Source organism: Galleria mellonella, unplaced genomic scaffold (genome assembly GCF_026898425.1).
Source record: "Galleria mellonella isolate WM207_F2 unplaced genomic scaffold, CSIRO_AGI_GalMel_v1 utg778, whole genome shotgun sequence".
Taxonomy (NCBI): domain Eukaryota; kingdom Metazoa; phylum Arthropoda; class Insecta; order Lepidoptera; family Pyralidae; genus Galleria; species Galleria mellonella.
In genome coordinates, this window is record NW_026442150.1 from 2,021,090 (window position 1) to 2,043,270 (window position 22,181).

At 36.4% G+C, this 22,181-nt stretch overlaps 2 protein-coding genes across 3 annotated transcripts; both read right to left on the reverse strand.

The window, feature by feature from the left end:
* Positions 1 to 2,599: 2,599 nt before the first annotated feature.
* On the reverse strand, positions 2,600 to 11,392 carry LOC113510163 (protein TEX261). 2 transcript variants are annotated; one of them, XM_052901226.1, is made up of 6 exons: positions 11,251 to 11,392; positions 10,090 to 10,169; positions 9,086 to 9,307; positions 8,129 to 8,243; positions 6,306 to 6,442; positions 2,600 to 6,183 (listed from the first exon to the last, which is right to left on the reverse strand). In XM_052901226.1, exons 1-5 carry the CDS (start codon positions 11,318 to 11,320, stop codon positions 6,324 to 6,326), a joined length of 606 nt encoding a protein of 201 aa, XP_052757186.1. In that variant the 5' UTR covers positions 11,321 to 11,392; the 3' UTR covers positions 2,600 to 6,183; positions 6,306 to 6,323. The 2 variants fall into 2 exon arrangements, with proteins under 2 accessions (XP_052757186.1, XP_026749411.1); XM_026893610.3 differs by having other exon boundaries at positions 2,600 to 6,442.
* An 836-nt stretch (positions 11,393 to 12,228) lies between these two features.
* On the reverse strand, positions 12,229 to 21,966 carry LOC113510107 (hemolin). The gene is made up of 8 exons (XM_026893524.3): positions 21,811 to 21,966; positions 21,510 to 21,575; positions 20,160 to 20,301; positions 19,538 to 19,770; positions 18,824 to 18,993; positions 17,603 to 17,802; positions 15,219 to 15,421; positions 12,229 to 12,682 (listed from the first exon to the last, which is right to left on the reverse strand). Exons 2-8 carry the CDS (start codon positions 21,556 to 21,558, stop codon positions 12,414 to 12,416), a joined length of 1,266 nt encoding a protein of 421 aa, XP_026749325.2. The 5' UTR covers positions 21,559 to 21,575; positions 21,811 to 21,966; the 3' UTR covers positions 12,229 to 12,413.
* Between the last annotated feature and the right edge of the window lie 215 nt (positions 21,967 to 22,181).

The following is a 22,181-nucleotide window of genomic DNA, read 5'->3' on the forward strand; positions in this document are numbered from 1 at the left end:
TTAAAGATTGTGTACAAAAAAATGTACTTCAATTGTAAAACACAAATATCATTTTTTTTTTAATTTTTTGTACATGTATCTTTTTTCACTTTGCATTTGTGTCTTTTGCTGTTTGTGTGCTGTAAGTGATGCAAATAAATTATCTATCTATCTATCAATTTTGATAAAATTTTATGGGTTTAAACTAATTAAACCATTCTATATCTTTTCAGATAAAAAAAAGAATTTACCAAATCGGTTTACAACTGATGTTGGAGATATGAGGTTACAAACATAAAAAAAATTGTAAACCTTGTTTTTGAAGTCGGTTGAAGAAGCATACGGTCCGCCTGAAGGCAAAACAATGTTTAAATGTACAATTTTTCTCCAGTTACGCTTACACAAAGTGATTTTTTTACACGACTCTCGGCATAGAATGGGCCAGCCCTTCCTTTCCCGTGGGTGTCGTAAGAGGCGACTAGGGGAGAGCTAGGGATAGGCAGCAGCGTCCCTCTTTAAACATCACCAAAGCCTAACTACGGTTGCCAATCCGCCTGCCAAACGTGGCAACTACGGGCAAAAACCCCCTATAGGGAGAAACTTATGTTCAGCAGTGGACAGTAAAGGGCTAATATGGTATGTTAAATTCCACGCAGGACTCGGAGAGGACTTTGTTTTCATTTGAGAAAGCCCTAAGCACGTAGATTGCAACGCATGGGGGGGTATCACGGGCGAAACAATATACTCTGTTATGTGCATGGTACTGCTCATGTCTATAGGCGACGGTTACCACTTTCCATCAGGTGGGCCGTCAGCTTGTTTGCCATTCTAAGTTGTATAAAAAAAAAAGGAAAAAAATAAAACCACACGAGTCTTAATCCGAATCCATTTTATTATATATATATATATATATATATATATATATATATATATATATATATATATATATATAATTATCACAACATATATATATGTACAAAATGATTTAATTAACACTCCTTATATGTACAATTTATTAATAAACATTTAATACAAGGGCAGAATATTACAGCGTCATATATGTAGAATCATAGATTCGTATAAGATTTTGTACAATTTTTACTGATATACAGATTTGTTCCACAAAACATACCAACTTATATAGTAATCAAACCAGTTATTTCGTTTTAAAAACTAAACCACTGCACCGATTTTGATAAAACTTCTATAAGAACAATCCGAAAGTATACCCTTTCAGATAAAAAAGGAATTTTCCAAATCGGTATATTAATGACGGAGTTATGAGGTAGCAAACAAAAAAAAATATATAACCAAATCGAGAACTTCCTTTTTTTGGAGTCAGTTGAAATGTACGGCAGAAGCATCATTAATAAATGTAAAATATTTGGAGGCCGTATGCAGGTCGATCTGATACACCCTGTATTGCTAGCAATGGAACCAAGAACTCGCCCACCTACCAATCCCTTTCTAGAAGCACGATTTCTAGCAATATATACATATAGAGTTGCATGCCGCATGCTCGTTTGCCCCCTGTGTTGTAAAAAAAAGATTGATTCATTCTGATCCCCCTGGAAACCATCATGGTTCCAGAGGGATCAGAAAACAAAATAAAAATAATAAAAAATATAATAAAAATTCGTGGTAATTTTGTCACGATAGGCCAAATCATCGGACTCCATGTTCACGGATCAACCCTAATTGATGCCCTGGCTTCTGCTCCAGGATTGTTAGTAATGCAAACTACCAGTCTCATTGCTAGCAATATACTAATTCCTCCACGCGGTTCCTTCTAGAAACCATCGTGCTCAAGTTCAGGTGTAATCCTCACGTTTTTTTTAATAGAAGATAATGGAATAGCAACCCTGCCTGCGCTATCGGTATACACTGGCGGGGCACCAGTGAGGGATGATAGGTAAACATGAAAGCAGGTCAGTTGGCCCATAGTGATGAATTTATAAAAAAAAAACAATCAAGATGGTCTCCAGAACCGCGTGGAGGTCGACCTGATAAGGTATGGAGCAATGGATCTTCTAATCTCATTACTAACAATCCCTTTCCCGCCTATTCATCACGATGGGCTAACTGCCTTTTCATTTTCACCTATCACCCCTCACTGGTGCCCCGCCAGCGTATACCGTTACCGCAGACGGGGTTACCATTCCATTTTCATCTTATATAAAATACACAGAATTATATAAAATCTACCACTGTCAAAAACATCGGATATACAACATCGATTATACAGGTTGGAAGGGATAGATTGGCCACAACGAAAACAGCTGATTCAGACGAATGGTCTGAGGGCCTACCATGAAATTTCGGAAGTTCATTTCATGGTACACCCGCTGAATCAGATGGCAGATTGTTTTCCCACCGGAAATACCCCACAGCCATATAATTAACAATTTTTAGTTTTGACGCCGCGCAATGTATTTGAAATTTTACGATCCACACGACGCGTGATACCTACACAGCGCGCTCAATGGCGCTTCTTCGTAAGTAGTTTTCGTACGCTTGTGGCGTTGACTTTACACAGCTGATTTCGAACGTCACGGTAGAATTTCATTGCAAATATTACATTGCTGTCTTTTGGTATTTCATAGTATTTTACTATAAAACATTATTATTTCTTTATATTATGACATAATATTATAGTTTACCTTTTAAATGATAAAAAAAAAAACAGGAGAAAAATAGAAATTTTCCGGAAAAGATTTCCACTGATTTTCAGTCCAGAATAATGGCTTGAATTCACTGTTTTAATTTTGCCAACCTGTCCCTTACACCCTGTATACATATTCTTAAATTTAAAATAAAAATATTGTCTTTTTAATGACTAGATGTTAGCAATAATATAAATACACATACAAATAAGTACTTTACATTGTTACTGGATAGAACAGAATCACAGAACTTTTAGGTTATGCGTAGATATACCATAGACAGCTATGTTTTTACCAATGAACTTAGGTTTAGACATAAACTTGTATTCCGGAGCATTTTTATTATCTACACCAACTTTCTTCTTAACTTTTTTTACAGCAGAAATATTCAATTGTAGATCTTCCCTTTTACAAATCCTTGGATATTATAATCATTTTTAGGTTACAATTAAACGCACATTTGTTGTTGTCTTGAAATATTTTCGCATAACATAGACAGCTAAGTCTTAGCTATCTATGGTATACACAGTTTATACTTTTTTTATTAACTGCCAATTTATAACTATGGTGGCGCCACTGTATTCTAACGTAAATACAGGTAACATTTATTGTAGTCTATGGCGCTTGGCTGATGGCTTTCGCCAAAGTCACAATAAATGAAAAAAAAAAGTCTATGGCGATAGGCGGGAAAATAAATATAATAAAAAATATGGTCTAAAATAAGTCTACGTGTTGTTAAAAAGTCCAATATTTTTTTTTATAGGTATAAAAAATAAAACTTCCTACTAACTTAAACTATTACACTGTTTTATTGTCAGTTTCATTCAAATTGTAAATTTAGTGTAAAATTAAAAGGGAGGAAACAGTACAATAGCTAAAAGGGGTTTCATGTTTCGAATAAGGAAGTATGCCTGCAAAGTGGCGCCATCTTTGCCAAATTTAAGAAAGATTCTTTAGTCGATAAATTTAAATAAATAAATAAATTAACAGTAATAACGACTGAGTCGTATTACGAGTACTTCCCAATTCATTACCAGCAATGAATTATGTTGGTATTCTCACAAATTCACCACCTCTTGGTAAAGTGCTGCGAAATACTTTTTAATTCATCACTAATAGTGAAGTAATTACACAACGCCCAACGCTCTTGTTCATAAAAACTAAATCCTTCTAACATACAAACCAATTTTAATTTTTACACTGTTTTGTCACTTATTTTCAAATTAGGAATTTAGTGTAAAAGAGACGAAACAGTTCAACAGCTATGTACATGGTTCTTATGAAAAAAAAAAACTACATTTTTTATGTACATTGAGTATTAGCCTTTACTGAAAGGGGTGGATAATATCAGAGACGGACTAAAGAGGGGCGGAAGGGGCAAATCGCCCAGACCTCTGATACTGGATGGCCTCCAAACGCCTCCATTTCTCTCATCCAATCCATATTCTATGTATGTTTAAATTAAATTCCATTTACAAGATTTTAATTAAATAAACATATATATTTATACTTTGATAGATAGATAGATACTCTTTATTGTTCCCTCCAAAAAATTACAATAGTAAACTTATTATAAATATAAACAATTACAAAAAACTTACATTGTTCTTTTTTTAGTTCTGGTTATAGTTTTTTATTTATTTATTTTTTGTTAAGCGTATTGATTCTCCCATCCGAAAAATGGGTATTGGCGACCCGCACGCATGCTAAAGGTAAAGGAGTTAAGGGGTCGCCTGTAAATCAGCGCTATATAGGTACATCTCGCTGGAGCTGTACATATATAGCAACAGCTGAGGCGGCTCCAGCAACCAGCAACATTAATTGTTTTTTTTACTATTATTGGTATTTTTTTTTATATAACTTAGAATGGCAAACAAGCTGACGGCCCACCTGATGGAATGTGATAACCGTCGCCTATAGACATGAGCAGTATCATGGACATAACAGAGTATACTGTTTCGCCCATGATACCACACATGCGTTGCCATTCCTGAGAACTCGGATGTTATTCCTCTGTACCCTGTAAATTCACGCCATATCCCACCCTTCAAACCGAAACACAGCCATGCAAACACAACTGCGTCGCGGTAGAAACACGAATGGGACAGAGGTAGCCAAGCAAACGACTTTTGTACAAAGTCTCCCTCTGGTGGTAACAAAGACTATCTATCCACATACAAATGTGAACTGGATATAAAGCTTATAAAAAATTTAATCAACTTTTTAAACTGGTAGCCTCATTCAGCATTACCGGCCCGGTCCTAGTCCGTCACTGGGTAATACATATATAGCAATATCTATAAATTTCTGTTACGATATCTATATTATTTTGTGTGTGTAGCCGCGAGATTAGCTATTTGGTCATAGCTAGTAGCATTCTCTACCATTCAACCTTTGGGGTGAATACATTTTTTATATTTTTTTTTTTTTTTTATAGAACTTAGAATGGCAAACAAGCTAACGGCCCACCTGATGGAAAGTGGTAACCGTCGCCTATAGACATGAGCAGTACCATGGACATAACAGAGTATACTGTTTCGCCCATGATACCCCCCATGCGTTGCCATTCCTGAGGACTCAGGTGTTATTCCTCTGTACCCAGTAAATTCACGCCATATCCCACCCTTCAAACCGAAACACAGCCATGCAAACACAACTGCTTCACGGTAGAAACACGAATGAATTATATAAATATTCATAATAATAATTTCTCTAATTGGATTACAACTCATCACGTTTCAGTATAAAACTTAAAAATCTATTTTATTAATAAACTAGCGACCCGTCCCGGCGTCGCACGGGTGGACATTTTTACATTTTAAAAAGTGGCCATTAAGGCTGCGCACGCGCCCGCCCGCCCTAGACGGACGTATGTCGACCAAATAGGCGACGCGCTGAAGAAGGGCCAAATTAAAAGTACCCGTAACCGGCGAGCGTGTATGAAGAGATTGATAAATGAAGTTTGTTTGTATCGAGGCATTTGGCGTTCCAGTTTCTGCCTACCCTAATGGGAGATAGGCGTGACAGATATGTATGTATGTATATCATATATGAAGGTTTAGAGTAATCCAATAAAATAATATCGCATCAGTACCGATATTATCCATGCTACGTTACTGTAGGTATGCGTAATATCTGATATCTATATATTACCTATTTCGATATCGCCCATACCAATCGGATATCTATGTTCAATATGATATCTCCAATATCATTATTGGATCACTGATATATAATATAAGGTTATCTGGAAGAGATTGCTTAGCGATAAGGCCGCCTTTTGTATCACTTCTCATTAATATTTACTGTATTTGTTATTTCTCTTTTTACTTGGTGCAATAAAGTGTAAATAAATAAATAAATAATATACTAGCGACCCGCCCCGGCTTCGCACGGGTGCACATCACATCACATTAGAAACCTCTAAATTTATCAGTGTTTCTCCACTATATTATGCATGTATTATGCATACAAACCTTCCTCTTGAATCACTCTATCTATTAAAAAAACCGCATCAAAATCCGTTGCGTAGTTTCAAAGATTTAAGCGTACATAGGGACGGACAGACATCGGCAGCGACTTTGTTTTATACCATGTAGTGATCTGTTATATACATAGATATTGGTAACTACCATATATATATATTGCTATATAGTTGCCACCTTTATTGTAACTAACTATTTAAAATGCTTTCTTGGTTCGTTGCGGCAAAATGGACTCTTTGGCGAAACTGAAGAACGACAGAAGACTGTACCTTTTCGATTTGCGCGACAGGTAGTCCGTGACCACGTTGTTATCGCCTGGTGAGAAGAGAAACAACTTAACTTAATATGGCAACTTTATTAGTCTATGTTAATGGATGATAATGGAATGGTAACTCCACCCGCGCTATCGGTATACACCGGCGGAGCACCAGTGAAGGATGAAGGTGAGGGTGAAGTAGGTCAGTTAGCCCATCGTGACGAATTCAACAAGAATTGTTCACGATGGTTTCCAGGGGGAACCACGTGGTGGTCGACCTGATAGGGCGTATTGCTAGCAACGGGGATGTCAAACTCCATTGCTAACAATCTCTTTCCCCCCTGTCGGGGGGTGTTGAGAAAGCAATCCACACATTTCTTAATATGGCAACTTTATTAGTTTATGCTTGATGTATGTAGAGCGATGCTCTCTGGTTGCTGTCTGGTAATTGTAAGAAAAGAAATATGTCGCCTCTAATTAATTGTATAACTAATAGTACATTACTATAGCGGCATGCAACTGAGGCATTGATGGACGAACGTGCAAATGTAAGCCGAGGCGTAGCCGAGGCATACATACGTGAGTCCATCAATGCCTAGTTGTGGCCAAGGCTTGTATAGTACTTTTCTCAAACAATGCGCGGAAAACAAAAACACAATTTTACTTTTTAAGTTCAATGACGAATAACGAACAATAATAATTTTTCACGCGCCATAATGTTCCTTTATTTTTTTTTTCCAATAAACAACTTTCTATTTGCAAGCCAGTTCGAAATTTAAATAAAACTTTTTATTAGTTACCTCCTTGGTAGCCGTATTTCGAAGTAAAAGGTCATTCCATTTTTAAATTACAGGACAGAGATGAGTTTACATAGTAATTTATCTGGCCGCAAAACACGATAGATATAGATTTTCATACAACTTTTGCCGGCTGCTGCCCGCATGTATCTGGCCAGTACGGCAATTTTGATTTATCTCTAAGAAGATTGTCAAAATAATGCTCACATTTCCAAGCATGTTTGAGAAAAATATATTAATAATTACATGAATATGAATAATGTGTCTAAATATTACAATAAATACTCTGCTAAATTACTTCAAAATAAAAAGGGGGAAGGGATTGTTAGTAATGGGGAGGTTAGTCCCTATCAATATATATCAATAGACTATCAATATATACATACTATCGGGCCGACCTCCACGCGGTTCCCCCTTGAAACTATAGTGATTAATTTATCGTTGAATTAATCACGATAGGCTAACTGACCTGTCTTTTCATACTCACCTATCATCTCTCACTGGTGCCCCGCCAGTGTACACCGATAGCGCAGGCGCGGTTACCATACTATTATTATCTGAGGAATTGTTCGGATTGATACCTGCTGCTGGTTTTCACCACCGTACAACCCGCCACAAACTAAAGTTTCATCCCAATCATCTGGACGAGTGGCGGTCTTCCACCGTGCGTTTTTCAAGGCACTTTCTCCCACGCACAACCATTCTTTGGAATAAACTTCCAGCAACGGTATTTCCGAACCGATACGACAACATAACCTTCAAGAAAAGAGTACATTCCTTTCTAAAAGGCCGGCAGCATAGCTGCAATGCCGCTGGTGTTGTGGGGGATCATGGGCGGCGGTAGTCACTTACCATCAGGTGAGCCGCATGCTCGTTTGCCCCCTGCGTTGTACAAAAAAAAAAACATAAAAAAACCTTCTTAAATAAGTTGGCTAATAAATGACTCACCCAACAACGGCTGCTTCTCCGTTCCAGTGGTGGGCAGCACATAATCATTGGCTGAGAGAGATACGAAGAGCGCGAACGGCACCACCCAGAGGCACAGCGTGAAGTATGCTAGGACCTGATTGCAATAGATTTTTTTTATTATATCCACTGTTAATTGTAGGCATCCCCCTTAAGGGGGTTTTACTAGTAGTTGCCACGCTTAGCGAGCGGGTTTTTTTTTGATGGGTGAAAATGGTATGGTAACTCCGCCTGCGCGGATACGCTGGCGGAGCACCAGTAAAGGGTGATCGATGAGAATGAAAACAGGCCAGTTAGCCCATCATGATGAATTCATCAGGAATTAACCATGATAGTTTCCAGGGAGAACCGCGAGGTGGTCGACCTGGATCGATATTGCTAGCAATAGGATTCTCAGTCTCCATTATCAACAATCCATTTCCCCCTAGCGAGCGGGTTAGCAACCGCAGTTAGGATTTGGTAATGTTTTAAGAGGGACGCTGCTGTCCATCCCTCGACCTTTAAGCTACTATAGTAGCTGGTTAGTTAGTTAGACGGACAACAAAGCGACCCTCTAAGAGAATTTTTTTATGCAACTTATAACGGCAAACAAGCTGACGGCCCACCTGATGGTAAGTGGTAACCCTCGTCTATAGATATGAGCTGTACCATGAACATAACAGAGTATACTGTCTCGCCCATAATACAACCTATGCGTTGCCATTCCTGAGGACTCAGGTGTTATTCCTCTGTACCCAGTAAATTCACTGCCATATACTACCGTTCAAACCGAAACAGCCCTGCAAACACAACTGCTTCACGGTAGAAACAGGAATGGGACAGAGGTGCTCAAGCAAATGACTTTTATACAAAGTCTCCCTCTGGTAATCCATTTCTCCTACAAAGGTATGGGACCTCAAAAATAATGGCATATGTATAAAGTAAAATAATATCACTCACCTCTGAGAAACTGAAGTATACTGTGCCGAAGAATTTGAAGGCGAAATAGTGATGCGCCACGAGCACCATCACAGAGGTTACGAACGTGGGGCTGGTCACCCTCACAACGGGGAACTGCCTTAACAGCAGCCCGTGCAACGTCTGCTGAACAAGTCCTAGCACATTCAGGTGGAGTGGCAAGTCTTCGAATATCACTAGACCTATATGTAGGGAAGCCGTTATCTGGAAATTAATAAAACAATTATTAACAACTAGCTGATGCCCGCGACTTTGTCCGCGTGGTATTCGTTACTCCTGTTTAGTATGTATCGATGTAAAATGTGAATAGGACTCTATTTTCCGCGCTTAGCCTCTCATTTGAGCCGTTGTGCGTAAGAGTCGTGGCTAGTACAGCCAACCTAGCTCCGCCCAGAAGCGCAGAAGCTTCCTGAGATCTTCACAGGCCTCACGGAGCGACCTCACTGTTCCGAGGGATTCTAAACGTTGATGGGCCATAGCCTCACATTCCAGGATTACGTGAGCTGCCGGATGTATCGATATGTGTACCTATCCATTTATTATGTCCGGGAATACTGGACCAAAAGTAACAAATGACGTGTCCTTCTCATTTTTTGTCTTAGGGCAAAATGACTTTACTTAAGTAGGTTGTGTCTTAAGCTGTACAAGTTACTATAGTTTTTTTAACTATCCCACGGGAACTCTTTAATTTTCCGTGATTAAAAGTCTCTAAAATTTTGCCCAGGGATGTAAGATACCACCATGAAAATTTTCATTTAAATTGATCAGTAAAGTTTCATAGATTAGCCCCTACAAACAGACGGAGAAACAAAAAAATTGAAAAAATCTGGATGTGTTATTCCTCTGTACCCTGTAAATTCACTGCCATATCCCACCCTTCAAATCGAAACACAGGCATGCAAACAACTGCTTCATGGTAGAACATGAATAAGGTCTTAAGACACCTTTTTTTTTTTAATTTTGTTATATTAATAAGCATTACTCACAAACACTGTCCAAGATATCACAGACTTGGCCAGCACTGTGTACTCCTCTACCAATTCAGCTAGATAGTACAGGCCAGCAGCTGCAAAGAGAAGTACAGAATGGATTATATCATCTTCATAGTGAGTTATTGTATCAGCCCTTAATAATCAAGATGGGTTAACGGACTTGCCTTTTCATCCTCACCTATCATCCCTCACTGGCGCCCCGCCAGCGTATACTGATAGTGCAGGCGGAATTACCATTATATTATCATTCATTAAAAAAAACAGTACTGTAACTTGAAGTCCAGGTGATCGGCGTAATCGTAGTATGTATATGTATTACTATGTTAAATAGAAATTGGTCCATAGTTATCCTGAAGGGTAATTTACTTCTTGTTGAATTAAATACAAATATTTCAGATACACAATCAGAACTTAACAAGATCTAAAAATCTTCACATGTAAATAATTTATTTATTTTTTATTTATTTCTTATTGCATTCCATAATATAATTAGTAAATAACATTTCAATTATGGACCCTGTTGAGCACAGCAAGTACGAGAGAGGAGGACAACACTTTTTTCACTTTAGAAATAGTCTAAGGATCTGTTGCAATATACAATATATAAAATACAATATAATGCCTTGTTATAGTCCAAGTCAAGTCTGTGAGTTGGAATGAGACATTCAACATCGCTATCTCATTCTATCTGCCGGATTTGCTAGCGATGTCGATTCCATCGACGAATTCGCTTCCCACTTGTCTAGAGTATGTAGGTACTATTTACCTGTAAAATCTTTTACATCACGTTAAGTCCCGATTGTGTATTTAAAATATGTGTAAACAATTTAAAAGTTAAAATTAAATATAAATTACTAAAAAAAATTTAATGAAATTTAACACATACATAGACAATAGCCTGCAGTGAGGTATACAATACTTTTTACCCTGTAATATGTTCCCAAGGGATACTTTTCAATACGTGCAACAAATACACGAAAATACGTATAAAATCCAGTAATAAGATAGAAATTGGATTATAATATTTGGGCTACATTAATAAGAAGAATATAGTTTTAAAACTATTACTATAAAAGCATTTCTATAAGATGTTATTACAATAATTTAAAAATTCTTTATGTATGAATACCTATTAGTTTTTGTTTATTTACTCACCAATAGCTAATGTTACAAACACTACTTGGACAATTAAAGATAAAATACTCATTAAATATAAGAAAAACATGTTTAAATTTGTATTTTTTCGCTTTGTTTTGCTAAATTCTAGTATATTTTTATAGGTTATACGCGTTGTCACTTGTCAAACAAAATGAAGTTGTCAAAAATGTCAAATTGAAGTTTTGTTTAAGAGCCTAGACTACAGGATAGTTCTTATTATCAGAAAATAAAGGAATAGGAAGTATGTTTTCTTTTTTTAGTTGGTGATAATGGAATGGTAACCTCGCCTGCGCTATCGGTATACACTGGTGAGACATCAATGATAAATGAAAGCTGGTCAGTTGACCCATCGTGAAAAAATTTTCAAGAATTAACGATGGTTTCCAGGTTGAACCGCGTGGAGGTCAACCTGATAGTGTGACCTCGACCACTAACAGTGGGCGAGGGGCTGGGGGGGGGAGGGATTGTTAGTAATGGAGACTGAGGATCCCATTGTTAGCAATATACCCAACCAGGTCGACCTTTTCGCGGTTCTCCCAGGAAATTATCATGGTTATTTCCTGATGAATTCATCATGATGGGCTAACTGGCCTGTTTTCATTCTCATCGATCACCCTTCACTGGTGCTCCGCCAGCGTATCTCGTTAGCGCAGGCGGGGTTGCCATACCATTTTCACCCATCAAAAAAAGACAATGGGTCAGTCCATAGACCCCATTACTAACAATCCTTTTCCCCCCACCTACTAGAAAGTAGGTTGGGACAAGAACATTTCTACAAGTAAGCAAAGCTTGTGTTCGTAGGGCTCTGCTCGCACGTAACATAGACGGCGCGTTGGAATAATCCAGTTTACGTCGGTTCTCTCAGTGTCACAAATTGAGGGGTAGGCTACGCATAAAAAAGAAAAAAATAATAATGAGACTGTTTTTATTGGAACATTACTAGGGCATTTCAAATGTAATTGAATAAAAAAAAACTTTTTTGTTATTAAATATTTTAATACGACATAAATAAGTAATTAAATTACATTTTGTTAGTAATAGTTAACAAGCTGATCGACCACTATGACTCTGCGCTTCGTTTAGAAATGTAGTGTAACCATTTCTGACACGTGTCAATTTATTAAAAAAAAAAGTGATCGACCCGCCATCTGTATTGCTGTTTAGGCAACAATTAGAACTGTTTCGGCATAGTTCTGGCCATGAACGTTTTTGGCACTGCACCCATAGTATCCAGTGTCAGTCTTCTGCACTTTCTTTATGGTTAGCCCTGTGTTGGTAACTGTCATTCTATCTTTGCCAATAGGAGCAGCGTTGTACGTCCAAGATGTTGTCGCTGGAGGGATAGCTGTGATCTCACAGGGGATGGTGACGTCCTGACCTTCGCGCACGTTCATTTGTTGTTCAGGTTTCTTCTTGAAGATTGGAGCGCCTGTAAAAGGAATACAAAAGTAATTAATATTTTTTTTATGCAATATGGAATTATTAACAAGTAAATGGCCAACCAAAAAAACTTAAAATCTTTTTAATTGATAAACAAAAAATTGGCATACCTAATAGGTACGTAGCCGAAATATTTATTGCCTGAATATCTGAATGTGACAGAAAGTGATCTCTGACTACCTCTCATCTAATGGTATCTGTTATTTATTTATTTATTTAGAATATAATATCAAGTGAAGGCAAATATAATGGACACATACAATGCAGTTTATTTATATATACATTATATATATATATATAAATGGTAAGAAAGGAGATTGTTAGATTATATATTTTGTTTTTGTATTTTTTTATTTGTGCTTTTTTTATTTTTATTTTTTTGTCTCTTTTGCTGTGTATTACGTGTATGTTTTTTTTTTATTGTAATTTGTGTGCTGTAAGTAATGTAAATAAATTATCTATCTATCTATCTATCAACCGGGTGAAAAATCGTAACAGTCGCCTATAGACATGAACAGTACTGTAGCAGTCACAATATATACGGAATTAATATATCTAAGTGTGTAAAGGTTCAAACGAGTTTTTTTTTTATGTTTGAAAATGGTATGGTAACCCCGCCTGCGCTAATGGGATACGCTGGCGGAGCACCAGTGAAGGGTGATAGATGAGAATGAAAACAGGGCAGTTAGCCCATCATGATAAATTCATCAAGAATTAACCATGATAGTTTCCAAGGGGAACCGCGAGGAGGTCGACCTGGTTGGGTATATTGCTAGCAATGGGATTCTGTCTCCATTACTAACGATCCCTTTCCCCCCAACGAGTTAAAATCACGTTGTATATAGGAAGTTAAGTCAGATATAGATATTATATCAGCCGTTACCTGTTCACTGCTGAACATAAACTTCCCCATAAAGGGAATATTGCCTGTAATTACTACACTTTTTTTTTATACAACTTAGAATGGCAAACAAACTGACGGCCCACCTGATGGAAAGTGGTAACCGTCGCCTATAGACGTGGACAGTACCGTGGACATAGCAGAGTATACTGTTTCGTCCATGATACCCCCCATGCGTTGCCATTCCTGAGGACTTAGGTGTTATTCCTCTGTACTCAGTAAATTCACGCCATATCTCTTGGGTGGGCCCTTAAAACCGAAGGCAGGCAAGTTGGTAACTGCAGTTAGGCTTTGGTGATGATTTAAGAGGGACGCTGCTGCCTATCCTTCAATTATTAAGTTCCCTTAGTCGGCCCTTACGACACCCACGGGAAAAGAAAGTGGTCGTTTCTATGGCGGAACGACACGGCGAGGATAGTTGTATACGAATCTAGAATTTGTTTGAACCTTTAGCACGAGAAGTCTGTTTAAACTCACCGAGTTATATAAAGAATATCATACCCTGATTGATGTAAGATAGACTGTTTTTTTACATATGCAATGGACCTAATACAGTCTTCTGCAGTTTATAATACAGGAAAAAATCCCAAGGTTGCCGAAGACTGGGAGACGCCGAATCTCCGGCGTAGCGGTTTTTGTATTAATTGCCGCATGCATTCTTATGTAAAATGTGAATACTATAACTATCAGATGGCAATTGTGAGTAGCTTTGACGTGGTCTAGGGTTTTAGTAGTCATGCTCACTAAAATGTCCAGACTTGTGGCGGCGTGGTGGGCCGGGTCATTGGGCTCCCTAAAATATGGTCGAGCGCAGTGATGGCTGGCTCATCCGTCATACTCGTGAACGGGTGCTGCTTGTAGGGACTGGTCTACTCTAATCACTATGACTGATTTCCTCTTATTAATTGTTTAACCAGTTGGTTATGTATTCAATATTTTTTCTTTTTGAGTATTTAATTGAATTAGTGCTAATTGGTGGTTTGTATTCACACACTTAAACTTAAAAATGTAAAGTAATAATAAAATTATTTAAAAGAGCAACACGCAAGTTTCTTGCTCGTTCTTCTTGTGATGAGACAGCTTTCCGAACGAGCGGTAGATTAAAAAAAAATGTAATGACTATTCAAAAGTGCTTCAATGTAAGTTTATTTGAATAAATGATTTTCTAGTTTCTATTCTATTCTATTCTATTCTCCTGGTTAAAAAATCTACGGTAGTGGTTTGGAATGAGCAGCAGATCCTTTTTCAGGATGGCAGAGAATACAGTCAAGATCGCTTCGATGATCGCCAATCGCCGGTAGGAGATGGCGCCGTAAGAAGAAAGAATGAAGCTAAAAGCATATATCATAGAAAACTGTTACTTGGGGGGAAGGGATTGTTAGTAATGGGGTCTAATGAACCCATTGCTAGCAATACACTATCAGGTCGACCTCCACGTGGTTCCCCCTGGAAACCACCGTGAACAATTCTTGTTGAATTCGTCACGATGGGCTAACTGACCTGCTTCATCCTCATCTATCATCCCTCACTGGTGCCCCGCCGGTGTATACCAACAGCGCGGGCGGGGTTACATTAAAAAAAAAACAAACTGTTACTTTTATTGTACAAATTTTTAGATACTCACTAATAACAGAGAGCTTCATGGTATGCTTCTTGACTTTGCCAACTTCGTTGTTCGCCACGCACATGTATTCACCAGCGTCTTCGGGCAACACTTCGCGGATCAGCAGTCGCTTGCCGGCGCTCCTATTGTATCTGGTTATGCGGGAATTAGGTTCGTTGTTGATGTCCTTCCCGTCCCTGAACCAGTCGGGGTGGGCGAGTGGGCTGTGGGAAACGTTGGTAAAACATATTAAAATTCATGTCATGTGGAGTACTGATGAATTTGTTCATATATTTTTTATTTAGAAGATCGACAGCTTCCTTGTCATTCAAGATCGAAAGAAAACATTGTATTTGGGACAGAAATTCCGTGTTTCTACTGTAAAATAGCCGTGACCTATGCCCATAGCCGCTTCCATGGCTATGGGCATAGTAGTGTAATTACTGGGTACAGAGGCATTTTTTACAGATTTTTGTACAGACATTTTTGGACATTTTAGTACAGAGACATATCACAGTAACTAAAGTACGACGCTGCTGTCCATCTCTCGATTATTAAGTTCTTTTATTCGCCTGTTACGACACCTACGGAAAAGTAAGGAGTGGCTCATTCTAATTTAAAAATTCTAAATTTAAAAATTAGTGATTTATTAAAAAAAATTTTTTTTTTCATTGTTCAAGCTACTAAATACTGGAACGCAGTTTCGCTTGACATGAAATCTACTACAAATAGACTAGCTTTTAAACATAAATTGCGCGCCTATTTCTTAGAACAATGACTTTGCCTTTAATCTTGCTGGCTACTCTGTGTTGTAGATTGCTATTTGCTCTTCTATTACATTTGTTTTATATAGCAATATTTTATGTATTTATTATATGTATAAATTTATTTATTTAATATATTATGTTTATGTCCATATTAGAGGGACTGGCTGAAAACCAGCGCCGTGCAGCTGTTCACATTGCACTGGGACACTCACAGCATCCGCTAAGCCGGTTCCTTTTGCCGAGTACGGGACACTTTTTGTATATGTTATTTATATTTTATATTGTGATTGTATGTTTACTGGCAATAAATGTTTCTATTCTATTCTATTCTAGTGTAATTATATGTTTATAATATATGAGTATATTAAGTATTGCTTTTTACTTTTTCTCTATTCAATAATGCACCGCCTACTTAGTTCTCTGTTCGCCCAATGCTCGACTGGTAGAGAACACCGTTCGGTGTTAAGTCCGTCAAATGTACACAGAATTTTACTGTGCATTAAAATATAAATATATAAATAAAATATAAATATATCTATAGAAAACTATTGATTGTAAATGTCATGGTATTGTCCGTTACAAAATCAATTGTTTGCGTAACAAATAGAAAATAATGGTGAAAGTGTCATACGAGGGTATGCCATTCAAAGCGCACGATCGTACAACCCATGAAGGACATTGCATTGTATTTATTATGTTTAGTAGACATGAGTAATATTGATACCGATCCGTTATCTATATATTGGTTTCTTCTGGACACTGATGGCGGAAAAAAGGTCATCACCCATTTCGATATCGCCCATATCGGACGGATATATATTTTTGCATATGTTAAAAGTCTGTTATCCAATATTATATATATATATATATATATATATATATATATATATATATATATATATATATATATATATATATATATATATATATATATATATATACCTTCGAAACTCGAAGCAAGTGACAATTCCTATTTTCAACCGAACTTAAAACGAAAGGGCTTCTCAATTCGACTGTATTTTTTTTTATTTGTTTCCTCATAAGTCCAACGGTTGTAAACCGATGGAGCAATTTTTTTTATCTGGATGGATGTATTTTCAGATTAGTCTTACACAAACTTAATTTAAGTTTAGATTTTAGATCAAAATAACTGGTGTTGCCATGACTGAACTCGGTATTTTTTTATGGAACAACATTTAAAAAAAAATCGTTTTAATATAATAAGCACGAACGTTTGTAACGATGGATACATGTTTGTTTGTTTATGCAAAAAGTAGTAAATGGTTGACTGGGAGAGAATGCTTTTAGCATTAAGTCCACCATGTACACATATTTGTACTAATGAATAAATAAATAAATAAATAAAATAAATGGATTTGAATTAAATTTGGTACACGGGTATTTGGTACAGCCTAATTTAACTTAAATATATATTTATCCCATCAGCTCGACATCCACGCGGTTCCCCCTGGAAACCATCGTAGTTAATTCTTATGGAATTCGTCATGATGGGCTAACTGATCTGTTTTCATCGTCACCTATCATCCTTCGCTGGTGCCCCGCCAGCGTATGCCTTTAACGCAGGCGGGGTTACCATTCCATTATCACCTATTAAGTAAAGCAAACATGCATACTCACTTTCCACCGTAAATGCAGTACAAATAAATCTGCTCGCCCACTTTAGCCGTAAGTTCTTTGGTGAGGTACTGTTCCACGACCTCGTTGTCCTTCTTCTGTTTGTCCTCCGTGAGGGAGTCGATGAAGTGCTTCGCGAGGGGCACCTCGTCGCGTACGGCCGGCGACTTGCCGAGGCACACGTATACGAATCTGTCGCTCACCTGTATTAAAAAAACAAAAAAATAATAATTTTATTAAAAAAAAAAAAACTAAAAAATATATCAATAATATTATAGTCAGAGCCGTAGATAGAGAATCTCACTATCTATTTTTAATCTATGAATCGATTAAGATTGCTTCGATTTGCGCTTTTTTTGGTTACTGACGACGTCAGCGATTGTGACGTCACTAGTGATGGATGATAAGTGAGGATGAAAGTAGGTTAACCATAACAAATTGAACAAAAATTAATAAGATGGTTTCCAGACAAAATCACGTGGACTCCGATTTGATAATGTATTTTGCTAGCAATAAAGCTGCTAGATTCCCAATAGGGTACTTTTATTTATTTTATTTATTTATAAATTACTCACCACACTTACAGTCTCCCAAAACGTGTAGTGATCCATGGGTCTATTTTACAAACTTAAAAATGTTAAACAACATTTTAATAATATATATATTCATCCCGGTCCTTGAACATATCCTGGCTACGAGGACCAACAAATGGGCTGTGCTCATCCCAAGATGTGAGCGAAACTTTCGGCTATGGGCAAAGACATGCCTAAAATACATATGTGTTTAAGGGACCAGACTCTTTTGAAAAATATATATAAATAGGCCAATGCGGTACCAGTGAAGAATGATAGATGAGGATGAAATAAGGTCTGTTGGCCTATCAAATTCACCGCGATCGTTTCGAGATACCGCCTGGATAATATATTATACACATACAGAATCCGTAGTCTTTATTCCTAACTAATCCCCTATCGGGGGCAGCTGATTGCTAGGTTATAATCGCTCATATTAGAAACCTTAGATTGCGTACCTTTAAAAGTTACATTAAAAGAAAAAAAAATAAACCTTTTTTTGGTTAAACGAAGTACAACGTACCATCAGGGCCAACAGTGATCCTCTTGTCGCGGACGTCGTCAGATATGCTCAGGTTTGACACCAGAAGGCTCAGCTAAGTGATTACGCTTACATGCTATTGCAAATTATATTAAAAAAATAAAATCAAACCTCTTTTTCGGTAACGTTGGCGATGTACAGCGCACCATCAGGGCCAACAGTGATCCTCTTGTCGCGGACGTCATCAGATATACTCGGGTCTGTTGCCAACTGGCTCCGCCAGGTGATCGTCGGTTCCGGGTACGCATTAGGCTTGGGACAATCCAACTTGTATGGGCGACCTGAAAAATTACTTTATTTTTAAGTAAATTTTGAAAAGTTGATATGTTTTAGCGATACTTCTCCCTAATTTAAAATCGGCATGCAGTGTTGCTAGATTAAATACTTTTTCCGCAATTTTGAGTAAACAATATCGTGTTGACAAATTTTATATAAAATATATGTAGGGAAATTGGTTGTTGAAGAAATTTTTGGAGAAAAATAAAATGGGTGTGGTGAAATTTATTATGCAATTTTGCAATTTGTAAACTGTATATACCTACATCTATAGACTAGTGTAGAGAAAAGACGTATCTTTTACATAGTTCTTTTAGTGATTACTTAGTAAAACCACAGTACAAATAACTAACTTGAACTACTAAAACATTATAAAAACGCATGCAAATTTGTGTTTAGGTAAAAAATACATGTCTGCCAATTCAACCAATAGGAAACAAGCGTACCGTGTGTGAGTGTGTTTCTATGTGTGTGCGCATGGATCGTATGTGTATTCGTATGCGTATATGTGAATGCGTGTGTGTGTGCGTGTATATGTATGAATTTTACCTTCAACAGGCTTATGATGTACTGGTTCCGCTTTAGGAACTTCCAAGAACGTTGTTTTGACGTTAATCGGACGAGTGCTGGCGATTCCTTGTGGAGTTTCCGCGAAGCACTGGTACACGCCCTGGTCATTCTGGCCCGGATTTATGAATACTAACGACCCTTCGCCTTGTCGTTGGACGATGTTCGGATTGGCTTTCAAATCCAAGGGTTGTCCATTTTTCGTCCATTTGTAACTAAAACATAATTATTTTTATTTAGAATCGTATACATTATATGTATTTTAGGGGCTGGCTCTTAAAAAAAGACTCATTAGCAGACAATCGTGTAACAGAAAATAGGGTATGAGTGGAGCTTTTAACTAAAGGAAAAGGCATGTAGCTGAAAATATATAACATACCCACTATTTTAAGGGATCAAACCCCCACTTAAAAGAAAAATAATCTTAAACAAATCTTAAATGTCAAAAATGACAACTGAACTAAATAATTATACTCACACAGAAGTATGACATTTTTTTTTTTATTAAACTAGGAATGGCAAACGCGCTGTAAAAATATTAATTACGAATTCGAAATTCGAATTTAAAAACATAGTTTATAATTTTTTTTTTTCATACACTAACCTCACTTTCTGGCTATTTTTATTAACAGTCAGGCATTCGAGGACGAATGGTGACTGAGCGTCCAGCGTGTTCTTGTAGGGGAACAAGACTTCAGCTGGGACATCGCGGAGTATCACAGGGTTGGTGGCGGGCTGAGCGGCGCCTGTATTAGAAACGAACGAATGAACGAAAATTATATATTTATCAATTTACTAGCTTTTATCCGCGACCTCGTCCACATGAGCGGGATACCAGTGTGGTCACTGATCTATGTCATTCTCCATCCCATATCGTACATGTATACCAAATATCATTTATTTATTTTAATTATTTATTTATAAATTACTCACCACACTTACAGTCTCCCAAAACGTGTAGTGAGCCATAGGTTTATTTTACAAACTTACAAATTTTTAAAAACATTTTAAAAATATATCTATTTTGTCATTAAATATATCAATATCTGGCTGTTGAGCAATCAGAGAATTGAGCAGAGAAATCATGATTGATTACGTCGTAACAAAACTCATTTCCAAATTTATAACTTTTAAATTATATTTTATTCATAATAATGCTTAGTTATATTCTTAAATAATAGAAATAGGAATTATGAATAATAATATTATTTTTTTAATATATAATTTTGTAATTTATTTTTAGAAAGTGGGAAGATCTAGACTTATCCCTATTTGCTTTTTATGTCAAACGTATTTGAAAAAATAATTTTTATTCATCTCCCAGTACTAGTAATTTACATAAAACAAGGTGGTATAGAAATCTTTTGCATTATTTAATTTCTTTATTAGTGAAATAGATTTAAAAAAAAAATGCTCGAAATACACTCTTAAAAAAATTATATATTTTTTTAAGAGTAAACTTTAAAATATAATAATCATTAATAATGTTTTCCTTTAACTTTTAAAATTACCTGGGTTCTTTAAAAAAATGTCATAAAAAATAAATAAAAAAAAGTTGGCGCTCTAAACTTTTAAGTGCTAGTCAGACGTGAACTTAATATCTTTGGGGTGTTATATTTATACAAATAAGTTCCGTCATATACATATGTGGCAAAAATGGTGGATTCTTTCAAAATAAAGTTCAAATGAAAAAGAAAAAATTGAAAAATAAACAATTAAACAAAGAATTCGAATGTTACACCTTGATCTCAACAATTAAAAAATATAAAATTGTCATAAACAAATTCAGAAACAAATAAATAAAAAATAAAAAATAAGTGGCACTACATTTTTGGTGTTGGCCGAATGATCGAATTGAATCAAATATATTAGAGATCTATAAATTCAAATAGTATTTATATTGTTCAATTTATTTAACATTAAATAATATTAATAAATAATGTAGCATACTTACATAAAGCGCTTAGTACGCTCAAGGAGAGATAAATCCCGAATCTTCTCATTATATCTGGTAAAATACCTGAGAAATAATAAAGTTTTTTGATTTATTATATTTGTTATTTTTTAACACTGACTCACTGACACACTCGGTTTATTAATACAAAAAAACAATTATTTTTTTTATATTTACTTTAAAAATGAATTACCAATTTGAAATAAGAATGTAAACGAATTAGACAAAATTGTGACAATGAGGTAGATTTCTTTTTATTAAAAAAAAAAATATATAAGATTTTATGTTTAAAGGAACGCACCACTTTATATATTTTTAATCTGTAGCCGGAAAATGTCCGTTGCCGACTGCCAGGTAAAGCGCGGGAAAGATGTTTTATATATGGCCGACTGCTATAAGTATTGTTTGCATCCAACTGGCTAGAATAACACGATTTTCATGTAAAGTATATTATAGGTATGCCTGCATTATACCTAACCGATAACCTGTGAGCTAAGGTTAGTCACATGAAAATGAGAAACATTACACATGTGTAGTCAATTAATTTTACTAGGTTTGTAACACCACTTGATACTTGCGAATTACCATCCTACTTATTTCGACGTGAGATCAATTGATCAATCGCTGAAAGTTCACCAAGAGTATAATGGTTTCTAGAAGAACCGCATGGAG

What these genes read in the sequence shown, in the direction of transcription:
- LOC113510163 (XM_052901226.1), bottom strand. Translation starts at nt 11,320, where the DNA reads ATGTTTTTCTTATATTTAATGAGTATTTTATCTTTAATTGTCCAAGTA. An exon ending in GTTTGTAACATTAGCTATTG is followed by an intron (nt 10,170 to 11,250) that starts GTGAGTAAATAA and finishes TTCTCTTTGCAG; the next exon opens with CTGCTGGCCTGTACTATCTA. An exon ending in TATACTTCAGTTTCTCAGAG is followed by an intron (nt 8,244 to 9,085) that starts GTGAGTGATATT and finishes TATTGCAATCAG; the next exon opens with GTCCTAGCATACTTCACGCT.
- LOC113510107 (XM_026893524.3), bottom strand. Translation starts at nt 21,558, where the DNA reads ATGAGAAGATTCGGGATTTATCTCTCCTTGAGCGTACTAAGCGCTTTA. An exon ending in ACATCATAAGCCTGTTGAAG is followed by an intron (nt 18,994 to 19,537) that starts GTAAAATTCATA and finishes GTAATTTTTCAG; the next exon opens with GTCGCCCATACAAGTTGGAT. An exon ending in CCAACGTTACCGAAAAAGAG is followed by an intron (nt 17,803 to 18,823) that starts GTTTGATTTTAT and finishes TTTTTAATACAG; the next exon opens with GTGAGCGACAGATTCGTATA.